Here is a 12,765-nt window from a genome sequence, read left to right as displayed (position 1 = left end):
TGGAATGAGGCACTGGGGTTAAGGCATACAGGGTAGGGTGGGGTGTGAGAATGCTCAGCCTGGTGTCCTGAGCTATTTGGGGGGTGGGTTAGGTCAACTGTTCTTAGGGGAAGGGTTTGGGAGCCTCTGGGCTTCCAGAACTACTACCAGGGGCAGCAAGGTGACCCCTCTGCCCTGGATCTGGGAGAGGGTCTCGGGAGTGCCAGGGCTGTGCAGTGGACTGAGGCAGGACTCCCTCTGGGGTCAGCCTGACAGCCCTCAGTGCAGCGACTGGGTGCCCAGAAAGTCACGGGTACGGACACCCCTGGAGAGCCCCCTGCAAACCGAAGATGACCACGAGGCAGATCTGGACAGCCGCCCGTGGGGAGCACAGGGCAGGAAGCCCTCATTAGATTCTCACCTGGCTGCAGCAGGCACGTGGGCCTCATGGCGAAAGCCTGGTCTGTATAGGCCATTTTGAAACAGAAGCTGGAAAGGAACCCAAAGGAAGAGAATCAAATTCAGAACTTGTCAGGAGTCCTCTACTCCTTTCATCAAGCCATTTTCCCTAAATGTCTCCAGTGTGTCTTGGGGTTCAGGGTGCAGGGGCATCATTATTCAAAGATGCTCAGCCTGCAGAGACAGTGAGTGGCTCAGGGAGGGTGGAGGTGAGCCAAGTGCCTGGGAGGACAGAGGTCTTTCCCTCATGATGTGTGAGGTATTCCCACAGAATAAATCCTTCCTTTCCTTTCCTCCTCCCCACCCACAAGCCCTAGAGCCCAGGTGAATCCCCATTCAGATCGGGTCAGCGCACACTGGAGGACTTGCCATGCATGAAATGTAAGAGAACATCATGGAGCTTAGTCTTACAAACACAAGCAGTGCTTTCTAGTTTAAACAACTGTTACAGGTTGAATTGTGTCCCCCTAAAATTCTCATGTTAGAGTCCTCATCCCAAGCACCTCAGAATGTGACCTTATTTGGAGATGGGGTCTTTATGGAGGTAATCCAACTAAAGTGAGGTCATGGAGGGTCCCTCATCCAGTGTGACCAGTGTCCTTATGAAAAGGGGAAATTTGGACCCAGAGACAGATACGCACAGATTGAAGATGGTGGGAACGGACGGGGAGAAGATGGCCTTCTACAAGCCAAGGAGAGAGGCTGGGAACAGCTCTCCCCTCGCCCCTCAGGAGGAACGAACCCTGTGGACACCCTGATCTCAGACTTCCAGCCATCAGAATGGTGAGACAGTACATTTCTCTTGTTTAAACCCCCCAGTCTGGGTGCTTTGTTTTAGCAGCCCGAGCAAGCCAACACATAACCCTTGGCCAGGGGGATCTCATATCTGTTAGCACCTCTCTGTTTGGCTTTGAGCAATACGGAAGGACGGGAGGACGGAAGGAAGAAAGGGGACATGTGCAGGACTGCTGTCCTTGCAGCCCTGGTGCCTATGCTCCTAAGCATGAATATCCACCAGGTATTAACACTGGGGAGGTTCTGAGCAATGGTGCCCAACCTCATTGCCACGATGGACCTCATATTTTTTCCTCCCATGAGAAATATGTTTTTTTTTTTTTAAAAGATTTTATTTATTTATTCATGAGAGACAGAGAGAGAGAGAGAGGCAGAGGGAGAAGCAGGCTCCCAAGGAGCAGGGAGCCTGATGCGGGACTCGATCCCAGGACGCTGGGATCATGACCTGAGCTGAAGGCAGACGCTTAACCATCTGAGCCACCCAGGTGCCCAAGAAATATGTTTTGAAAGAACTTTCATCTGTAAATAATTTCATGTATTAAATGAATTTTACAATTTAAGCATGCAAAACCTGTATCATTGCCAATTTATGATTCATGCAGAGCATTCCTGCACAGCATGAGAGAACCAGCCGAAAGGCCAGGAATCTCCGTGCTTAAAGTTGGTCCATGCTGTTTTATTGAGAGAACATAAATTTTGTCTGGCTTCCTGACAAAATGAAAAAAATTTACAAATACATCATTTTATGTGTGCCTTTGAGGAGTCCTATTAAGTACCACTTTGAGACTATGGAGAAATAAGATAAAAGACTAAAACAGATGGGGGTCAAGATACATATTTATCAGAGATAAAAGCCAGGTTGCAGGTTCCTGCTAAGAATTCTGGGTAAAAATTGATTGCGGACACTGTAGCTCTGAATCAGGTAGATATACCTACCCGGCCACTGCAGCTGTGGGCCCCAGAAAAAGCAGAGCTGAACCCCCACCCCCTGTGGGCCAGGTACTGCCAACAGGAAAAGAGCAGAATTGGACATGGCAGGTCCAGTTTATTCTTCCTAAATGCACCAATCTGATATGTGACTCTACCTTTCTGGGGACAAGACGCAGAGAGATGCCTGAGGTATGAGGTGCCCACGGCTCTGTACTTAGAAGGAAATCAGGCGTAGGCAAGAAGTATGCCCCTCTAATTCAGGGGTCTGCACACAAAGGCCCTTGGGCCAAATTTGGCCCACTACCTGTTTTAATAAAGTTTTATTAGAACACGGTCCCATGCTCATTCATTTAGTAGTATCTGTGGCTACCACCAGAGTTGAGTAGTTGCAACAGGAAACCATGTGACCTGAAAGCCTAAAACAGTGACTATCTGTCTCTTTACACAAAACGTCCGCCAACCCCTGCTCTGATAGATGTCCCTGGAAGGTAGGAATGGGCCTTCGAACGAATGAATGCAAAACAGACTTTATGAAAAAAAAATTCGGTACAGTTTTGATAACTGGGGTCACAAGCAAATTCAAATCCTGAAGTCTTTAGTGTCACACAGAAGAAAATGATGTAGCAGAAATAGTAACACCTGAATAAAAGAGCCGTAAAGGCTGCAAGAAAAACAAAAGGCATTTCAAAGTACATTTACTGGATAGCCACCAATGGTAATAACATGCTCCTGGGGATTATATGAACTAGTATTTAATCGGCTGGGGGGCTGCAGAAGCTGATTCTCTACCGTGAGATCAGTTGGACTGAAGAGGATGAGCTTTGTATCACAAATTTGCTAGAGGACTCAGCTGCCTCTCAGTTAACTGTGAACCCAGGCTGTACCCAAAGTTGAGAACAAATTGGCAGAATTAGCTCTTAAGTCAATTACTGTGGGACACACTCAGTGATCAGTTAGTAGCACAGGCCGAGGAGTCTTGGGTAAAAATACTGGCTCCGTTACCAGCTGAGCAGACTGCCCAAGTCACAAACCCTCCGTGTCACTTTCTAGGAAACAGTCCCAGCTTCATGGAGTGATTATGGGAATTAATTTAAGTCATGGGTATACAGTCGTACATAGGAAACCCCATGTAAGTAGGGCTGTGATTATTACCGTTTGCTTTTGTTAGTGGTCATTCGAGTTTCCTTTCACTGAAGGTTAGTTTCCGGCCGGTGTCTTAGATCCCTCACCCTTGTTTGCTGTCAGAGATTTACAGGTGAGGCAGGTAATCTGAGTGTCATTCTGGTGGCTTCTAATCTAAGGCATCTCCCCTGGAAGAGCCCAGAGTTCAGGCTCTCAATGCAGCACACTTATTTTAAGGCCCAGTAATGCCTTGGATCCTGAGACAAATCTGTCGTCTAAAGCTGCCAGCTAAAATGTGATCAACTCCCATACTGCCCCCGAGGGAGCTCTGGCAGCAGGGGCTTTTCCTATAAAATTGTTCCGATGGCAGCAAGGCAGATTCAGTTCAGTGATGTTTTTAAATTACTTTTTTTCCTTCTTCTGCCTTACGCAACATTTCTGCCACTGAAATGGAAAAGCTAAGTCAAAGGACAATGCCCTTTTATGAAAGATTTTATTAAATTTCTCAAAGTTTAAGAGCTACATTAAAAAAAAATTCTTAGGTGGTTTTAGAATATGCTTTCCCTCATGGTAGGCCGGATTGTGGATAGCTGTGTCTCAGGTGAAGCTTGGCTCAGAAAGCCTCACCCTAGCTTTAGTGAGATTAGCCCACTTTCCTTCCTGGTGTATGGTGGAGGCAGGGAGGCGAGGGGCTGTTTCTTGACCCTCCTGATCAGGGAGTTGCCTTTCACCGAATGCAGCCACGCACTTTGTAGATAAAACGATGCATGTTGACTGTCCAGAGATGCCCGCATCCAGTGTATAGGAGGTGTTCAGTACGAGCCCGCCACCCCCCAACCCCTCCGAGATGGAGCCTCTTCATCCTTAGGCACGGAGCAATCTGCCACGCAACCTCAGCCGCTCCTAAGGGCTCTGGAGGAGCGGTAAGCTCCAGTTCTGGTGCTCCTTTATTTCTTAAAATCTAGGCAGACCCTTGCACCCACATGCTTGCAGTAAAAATGAGTGCCCGCTGAATGAAATTATGAGCACCCCCCACAGACGTTTCCTTCCCCCTCCCTGCCCGTTTTTCCTCCTGTACATGTTTTAGTATCAACTGACTAAACATTTTACTTAGTTATCTTGCTGCTTGTTTCTTCCACTGAAGTCTGAGCTTGTGAGGACAGGGATTATTGTCGTCATGGTTCTGTCCCAAGCAATCTCAACGGTGCCCGTCTCATTGTGGGCGCTTCATAAATACCGGCTGCAGTGAATGAAGGAGGCGTGCAGGAATGGGGTGCAGAGTTTATTTAAACCAGGATAAGTCACTGACAAGATTAGCCTCTTAGACTAGATAGAGGTTCCCTTGGGCATTATCTGCTGCCTGGGTTTTCCTTGGCCTTGCTCTGCTCCTCAGGGACCAACACTGGGAGTGGACGGTGTTGCTTCTTCTGAAGGCAGCTAGCTGCATCTTCCCTGTCCAGTGACAGAAAACTGGAGGTCTGTGGGGGCAAGGGGTGGGGCTGAATGTCTTCCTCCAGGGCAGGTGGAGCTTAGCAAGGGGAAGGGTACCCCGAGGGAGGGAGGAAGGGTGAGGGGAGAGGCCGTGTGCGCGTCCTTCTAGCCGAAGTCCTGCGTATGGGCCGAAACAGCTGGAGTGGTGGGTCGTCCGCTGTGCGCACATGAACGCGGTGCTGTCTGACTGTGTTTAAAAGAACACGTTTACACGCAGATCACACAGCTGTGCATATGTATTTGCAGCTTGCCCTTTTCATGTAACACCGTATCTTAGACGTTTTTTTCAAAGTCATCCCCTTTTGAGGGGCGCAGTGACACAGGAAAAGGAACAGCGTTATCCCCAATATATCTGGCCAAGTTTCAGCACGGGTGGCTCAGCTTTCCTTCAGTGATGTGAACAGCTGGGGGGCGGGGGCGGGAGGGCACTGGTGTCAACAGAAGCAGGAGCAAGTACCAGGTCTCCTCTTGGCGACAGATTGCGCAGACCCCTCACTCAGAGACACCTCCAGCAGGAAATACACGTGAGATCAAAGGTGGGTGTTTGTTCACTTCAACTCAGGGGTAAGGCGGCAGGTTCTAGGGCTCTGGTTTTGGGCAGCACTGCCAGCAACAGATCCCTTAAAAGTAGTGAAAAAAACGCATTAACAAGGCTGCTTATGATAGGATTCTTATTAAACTGGTAAAATTTTCGGATTATTGGAAAAGTTACAACCATTTCCCAAACTTGTGCCCTGAGATCTAGAAACAGAATCTTTGCCACAGAGGAGCCAAAGAGAAGAGCTGAGTATTGTCCTTTTAAGAGCTAACATTATATCCTTGACAAGCTACAGTCCTTCCGAGAATGGAATTTTTAATGATGTTAGAATTAATGAAAATGTCCTCCTTAAGTTTCACATACCATTGGACCCCCCTGGGGAGAAGCACTAGACTTACCAGAAGTAAAAATGAGGCCCCTATGAATCAAAGGAAACTCTTCTGGATCACCTTGAGAATTGTCATGTTTTTAAAAGTAGGTCACACACTGGTAGGCAAACAGTGTCTGAAACCCTCCGGATGAGAGGTAACAGTACTATGCCCACTAAGAGAGGAAATGAACGCAGCCTGATCACAGCTTGATTAACGTTTCGGTCCAGGCGGGCTGGGATGTGCTCTGGAAGCAAACAGACCCTGAACCCTGAGAGTCTTAACCAGTGGGGTGTCAGAGCCTGCTCATACATTTTAGCATTTTGTTTGAACTCTGCATTCGTTTGGAAGCCTGAAATCAGGCACGGTGAGAGTATTTCTACTGCTGAAATTAGCAAATGTTACAAGTCAGGTCTTTTTTGTCCAGAGAGCTGCTTGTTAACCTAAGCACACCACTGGCCTTGTGCATATAAACGTTAACATAATGGAAGAGTGTTTCTTTTTTTTTTTTTTTTTTTAAGATTTTTTATTTATTTATCTGAGAGAGAGAATGGGAGACAGAGAGCATGAGAGGGGGAGGATCAGAGGGAGAAGCAGACTCCCCACTGAGCAGGGAGTCCGATGTGGGACTCGATCCCGGGACTCCAGGACCATGACCTGAGCCGAAGGCAGTTGCTTAACCAACTGAGCCACCCAGGCGCCCATGGAAGAGTGTTTCTTCATGTGTGTTTCTCCTGCCCAGTAACTTGGGAAACCAGGCTCCTTTTTAGTGGTTCCCAGATGTGCGGATCTTTGGGAGCTTGCAGTCCTGCATTGGACCCTCTGAACTTGCTGGTCAAAGAGCCAGGGGAGAGCATGGAGGGCACATGAGAGCTCTTATGGACCACTACCTAGAAGGTGATGCTCGCTGGTTTCCCCCACAGTTCTTTGCCAGAGCTTGTCACCTGGCCCCAGCCTAATTGTGATGGCACCTGGTGATTGCGGTCTTCTGTTTATTCTGGAAGAGAAGGTGTGTTCAGTGAGCACATAACATTACCCCTGCCCGAGTACTACGGTAAAAATGTATTAATTTCCTTTTTCTCATTACCTCGTTTGAACGGACAATAACAGTGCATTTGTATTTAAGCGATCTGAAAGAGAGGAGGAAAGAAAGGACTCAGGTCCCAGTTTGCTGGAGATCTTACTCCTGTTATTGGTGTGAGAGTGTGTGTAACCCCTCTGGGGGGAACTGGGCACAGAAGTGCGGGACCCGCAGATGCGCCCTTGTAGGCTGGGGGTGGTAGAAGCCAGGACTTCCTCAGGTACCTGCTTGCTTTAGGCATGAGAAACAGGGTTATGCTGCAATCACCAACAGCCTCCAAAGTCTCAATGCCCCAAATAAGGCTTATTTCTCACGTTAAAAGTCCAACGGGGATCCGAGGAATGGCTCTGCCCACGAGAGTCACTCACCAACCGCCGAGGAAGCTGCTAACACTCACGGGAAGCTTCAGGGGTCCCCACAGGCTTCTACCTGGTGTCCCATGTCACCCCCACTCATAGTTCATTGCTGAGAACTGGCCACTTGGCTTCAGTTGCCCAAAGGAGCAGAGGAGATTAACCCTCTGTGGAGTCAGGAGTAGAGCAGAACTGAATATTGGTGATGTCGACCAACCCGGTTGTCTGGGCTGAATGGTCTACTGACTCAGTTTACTTGAAGCAGAATGCGTTAGCTCCATTCTTACTTTCCATTGTTCAAAAGATGGCTATTGCTCGCTGCCAAGTGTGTGTGTTGGAGCTGCCATAATAAGGTACCAGAGACCAGGGGCTTAAGCAACAGAAACTTACTGTCTCCTCGTTCCGGAGGCCAAATCAAGGTGTTGGCAGGGTTGGTTCCTTTGGAGGCTGTGAGGGAGAGTCTGCTCCAGGCCTCTCCCCTTTGGCTGTGGATGGCCCTGTTCTCTCTGTGTCTCCTCACACCATCTCCCTCTGTGTGTCTATGTCGGTTTCTGAACCTTTTTAAATAAGGACACCAGTGCTCTTGGATGAGGGGCCCAACCCTACCCCGGTATGACCTCACCTTAACTAATTACATCCTCAGCGCCCTTATTTCTAAATCACCTTCTGAGATCCTGGGGGTTAGGACTTCAACGTATGAATTTTTTGGTGGATGCAATTCAACGCTTAACATGCAGGGAGGGGGCTTCCCTGGGGCTCCAGCCATACGGATGCGGGGCGGCCCCTCCCGTGCTGACTGCAGCCACATGGACTTCCTGCCCTAGCCGGGCAGGTGCGGATTCTTCCTCTCTGGTGCCGCTGTACTTTGTGCATACCTCTGCTGCTCCGTGGGCATTACCTTGAATTGGTTAATTAATGAGTTTATTTCCATTCTCAGCCTGCGGTCTCCTGTAAGATGGGGACTCCCCTATTTTTGTCCTGGAGCCGAGCTGGGTGCCTTGTCCGATGGTTAGAGCAATGTACTTTGGAGGTTGAAACGTGAAGGTCTCCACTCTTACGACATCGGCCCAGGGCCACAGAGGGGTTATTTGCAGTGGTAGGAGTATGGGTCACCTTGGGGGAACTGAAGGCAAGTGATCAGACACCACACCCAAAACGAGACCATGCTACATTTTAACAATACTCAAAATGCAAAGGGACAAAGGGAGATCACCAGAGAGAAAATAAATGGGCTCATTTTGCTTTGTTTTTTAAAAGCAATGATACGCGTGAGAGAGGAAAGCTCTTGAGAGATTTTAATAGCAAAACACCAGTGAACCCAGAAGCTCTGTTTTGTGATAGCATCTAAATCCAGATTGGTTTTTATTAACGCGATTTTGCTTCAAACCATGAAGGGATGAAAGACAGAAAGAAGAAAGATTAATAATTAGCATCCAGGAAAAAACAGATTTTCGGCCTGATAAGGTGTTGGAAATGGACAGTCACATTGCTAAGTGAGGCTGCTGGCCTGATGAGGGACTTGCCCCCCCTTATTTCTCAGTGACAGAAAAATTCATTTGTACTCTGGAAAGTGGTAGATACGCAACGTCCCTGCACAGCAGAGAGATGCTGTTCACACCCTGTGGGTGCAGTGAGATCCCTCATAAAGACTGCTCGAGCAGATGGCAAGATGGGCAGGCACTCCGGAACTAACCTGCTTCTCAGGTGCTGCTGCGGCTTGTCTTTTTCTTTTTCAAAGATTCGATTGATTGATTGATTGATTGATTGGGGAGCAGGTCTTTCTGTTGCAGACTCCCAGAAACACACTCACTTCACAGGGTCAGCCAGACCAGAGGGATTCTGGCGACAATGGGACATCTAGATTATGACCACGAGCCCAGCTTAAATCCCTGTAAGGGGATGGTGTGGGGGCGACGGGGTATTTAGCTGCTGTCCGGTCGGCCTGCTGGGGTCAGCCGGGCCGGGCCAGGACCTCTGCTCTGAACCCCAAAAGGAAGGGTCTGCATCGTGGTGCCTCGCCTTGCAGAGGCCGGCATTCCCACCTTTGGGGAATTTACGTCCCACCATCCCGGCAGAGTGCGTGGTGTGCTTGAGCCTCTCTGTGTCACTGCAGAGCCCTCTGGCCTGGTGGCTTCCCAAGAAAGGCTAGCTGCAAGGTGTGCTGAACCTCTCCAGGCTAGAAGCAAGCCCCCAGCCAATGCCCCCAGTTTCTGCAGACATCCTACCTCCTACACACTGTATGTTCAAGATACTGAGATTTCTCCATCCTTCCTACAGGCTTTAAAAAAAGTCTTAATTTTGTTTGATTATCAAATGTCTGATTTTTATATAACCAAAGTGATTGATACTTTCTTTGTGACATTTTCCCCAATACTTTTATGCGTAGGAGGTCCCTTATGGATTTTCTTTTCAGTTGTTTTTCTAAGCCATCCAGAATTGACTTCTGATGATAAATGTGCCGTGAAGATCCAAGTTTATTGTTTTTCCCAAATAGCCGATTTTTACAGTACCCAAAGTGGAATAAGGTATCTCCGCCCCACTGATTTGGGCTTTCTGTTTTTTAACCCGGGGTGTATGAGCTATACTGTAGGTGGTCTTCAGGACAGGTGAAGGCCAGGGCCAGCCAACCCAGTGCATGAACAGACCCAGGAGCCCAGTAGGTGACAGAGGACAGTGCCAACAAGAAGCTCCTGCAAGCTGACCTCATTATATGGCCATTGGGGCACAGACTCCAAAGCCACGGCTCCTGCCTAAGTCCCTTGGAATGACTCTGAACTTGGGCAAAGCAGGTGAGTAAGTGCCACAGGCGTGTTGCTGTTGGAATTCTCAGGAGCCTAAAATAATCCTAAAAGCTCACCTTGTTTTCCTTACTAGGTAGTTAACTGCACCAGGGAGGTGGCCGTGTGTGTGAGCAATCTTCCCGACTCCCCCAGCAGGAGCGGCAGCTCTGGCACAGGACAGGTGACCCGTGAGGGACTTGTCAAGGATGGGGTAGGAGCCACATCACACCCTGCCATTTCCACTGCTGCCAGCCGCGCTGAGCCCCGCAATCGGCGAGAATGGGCGGTCCACTTTTCCCAGCAGACCAAACCCATGCCGTGCATCCTGTTCACTGTTTAGCTTCTACCTCCGCGTCCTGCAGTTGGAGGAAATTGTTCTAGCATTACTACCCGGGAAAACAAGCAAACGAGCAGGCAGACGCCCTGTGACCCCAAATACCGGCGAGACGGCGAGTCTCAGTTTACTGCTGGAAGATCCAGGGCAGTGGGCCCTTGGCTGGAGGAACATAAAGGACAGGCCTGACTTACACATGAAGATTAAAGATGAGCTAACACAAGAATTTCTTTTCCTTTTATTAGGTACCAGATAAAGCAAATTAATTTTTATATCAAGAGAAATTTGGGATGAAAAAATTGGAGATGTTTCAGATGAAAGCTGTTTACGTGATAATTTTCTAATACATCAAAGCTTTGCGTGTGCACGTATTTTTATATCTGTCTGATGTATGTGCATATATTATAAATGTACATATATTATATATCAAATATATATATCCATGCATTATGAATGACATCTGTTAGAGCTACCGCATCTGATTAAAGGAAGTATTTCTGTCTCTTCGGAGAGGGATTTGTACTAGGTGCCCATCTCTTGGCAGCAACTTACAGATACTTCTGTTTGGTTATATTGTCTCAGTGTTCAGTTATGGTTAATTTTTTAAAGCAGTACAAGCTTATTGCAGAAAACCTGAGAAATACAAGACAGGTGGAAATGAAGGAGAAAAACGTACATACTGAGTGGATTACTGTTACGTTAAGGTTGTGTGTTGGTGGTACAGTCAGAGATCGGGAGGGTCAAGTGCCTTGATCAAGGAGGGGTCTGTAGGAGGTGCAGAAAAAGAGCCACGGGGATGTCCCCACCTCGCTGGGCCTCTTGGGGACCTGCTCTGGTCGTCCAGGGTCTGCTCTGGGGTGATCTTCCCGAGCACATACTCAGTGCAGACGGGAGACTGCACATCTCCACTGTCCATCAGGGAGAAGCCTGGCTTCCAAGCTCCACGAGGATTTCCGTGGCCCAGCCGTCCAGTGAGCCCATGCCTGGCTTTCTCTTTTTATTCCCAGACAGGAGTCATTTCCCTGTACGACTGTGTTTTTAACAAGAGCCCAGGCTACGACCAGAAACTGCACCGAGACGACAGAGAACATGCAAAAAGCCTGGGACTTCATGTGAACGAGGAGGTAATGTGAAGACCGACTGCTGACCAAGTGCGAACAGATTAGCTGTGTGTGCGCATCTCTGTTTACCAGCGTGCTGTGCTGACTCCCGCGGGCGGTCCTCCTCTTCCTCGCCGCCCCCGGGGCTGGACTCAGCCGCTTCCAGTTCCCTCTCTTCTCCTTCTGTGTATTTGTTTCTGTGACTCTGTGGTTTAGTTAGCAGCTTAATGAAGGCAAAACTAAGACGTTCTTTTCAACAGACAAAGCAGGTTTTTGCTTAACTTCTGAGTCCTGGCTGTCCTAGTTCTCCCATGGACCCTGGGAGAATAACAAGAATATGCTCTCTAGTTTAGGTACCGGCCTCCAACCTCCAGGTATAGGCAGCTCCTCATTTGGGTGTGTGCGGCTTTCTGAAAGGGAGGGCTCGGACTGAGGTCGGAGGCCCAGCTGTGTGAGCAACAGAGGAGCCAAACTCCCAGGCCCCAGGGAGGCGAGGTCTGAGCCACGGCAGGTGTCGGGTGCCAGGAGGCTGGGTGTCTCCTTAGCGGTGAGACCCTCCTGGTGCCTTCCTGCACTCGGGACACGGTCTCCACGGAGTCTGATCTGAGGACAGCACGGTTATTAAGAGCCAGGTGCTGAGTAAATATCATCATCTTTTCCACAAGGCACAGAGATCGGAACGCAAGAGCCTCTGCTGGGATTTCTTTCTCGCTCAGAGGATTTTTGCCCGTGGCTGCTATTGTTAAGAATGCTGGGGGCGCCTGGGTGGCTCAGTCATTAAGCGTCTGCCTTTGGCTCAGGTCATGATCATCGGGGGGTCCTGGGATCCAGCCCCACATCAGGCTCCCTGCTCAGCGGGAAGCCTGCTTCTCCCTCTCCCTCCCCCTGCTTGTGTTTCCTCTCTCGCTGTCTCTCTCTCTGTCAAATAAATAAGTGAAATATAAAAGAAAAAAAAAATGTTGCCATGACACTTCCAGGGAAACTTTATTTCGATGGGAAGTTAAGTGGTGAACTATGAGGTGTAACTACATAAGTCACAGACATTAGGTGTTTTCCTATTGCTTTTGTTTATGTGAATTCATTCCAAGTTGGCAGTGACTTGGCTAGTGTTTTCCTGTCGTAAGAACACCTATATCACGCCCCAGATTCTGAGTGCCTCCCATGTGCACTGAGCATAGAAGGGGTGAGAAAAAAGTCCCTGTCCTCTTAGAGCTGACGTTCCTACGAGGAAATAGAAAAATAAACGTCCTCTACATAGGGAACTGAATTCCAGGTCATGGTAAGTGGTGTGCAGAGAAATAAAGCCTTTTAAGGGGCACAGGGAAAGTGAGAGGAGATTGGGGAGCTGGGGAGGGAAGGGGGTCGGGAGATGAGGGGGGCTGGGAAGGTGGGGGGTGTGGGGAGATGGGGGGCATCGAGATGAGGGGGCCTGAGG

At 48.9% G+C, this 12,765-nt stretch overlaps 1 protein-coding gene across 1 annotated transcript in view; it reads left to right on the top strand.

Annotated features, from left to right (window-relative positions):
• The first annotated feature begins 110 nt into the window (after positions 1-110).
• The window catches only part of CFAP90 (cilia and flagella associated protein 90), a 13,473-nt gene continuing 818 nt past the window's right edge, over positions 111-12,765 (top strand). Inside the window, exons 1-2 of the mRNA XM_081825865.1 lie at positions 111-1,221; positions 11,238-11,354. Coding sequence (XP_081681991.1) covers positions 1,219-1,221; positions 11,238-11,354 — 120 coding nt within the window. The 5' untranslated portion in view covers positions 111-1,218. The remainder of the gene's footprint in view (positions 1,222-11,237; positions 11,355-12,765) is intronic.

This window comes from Leptonychotes weddellii, chromosome 7 (assembly GCF_054177405.1).
Source record: "Leptonychotes weddellii isolate Sample4059 chromosome 7, ASM5417740v2, whole genome shotgun sequence".
Taxonomy (NCBI): domain Eukaryota; kingdom Metazoa; phylum Chordata; class Mammalia; order Carnivora; family Phocidae; genus Leptonychotes; species Leptonychotes weddellii.
This window is presented reverse-complemented; position numbering and strand designations above follow the sequence as displayed.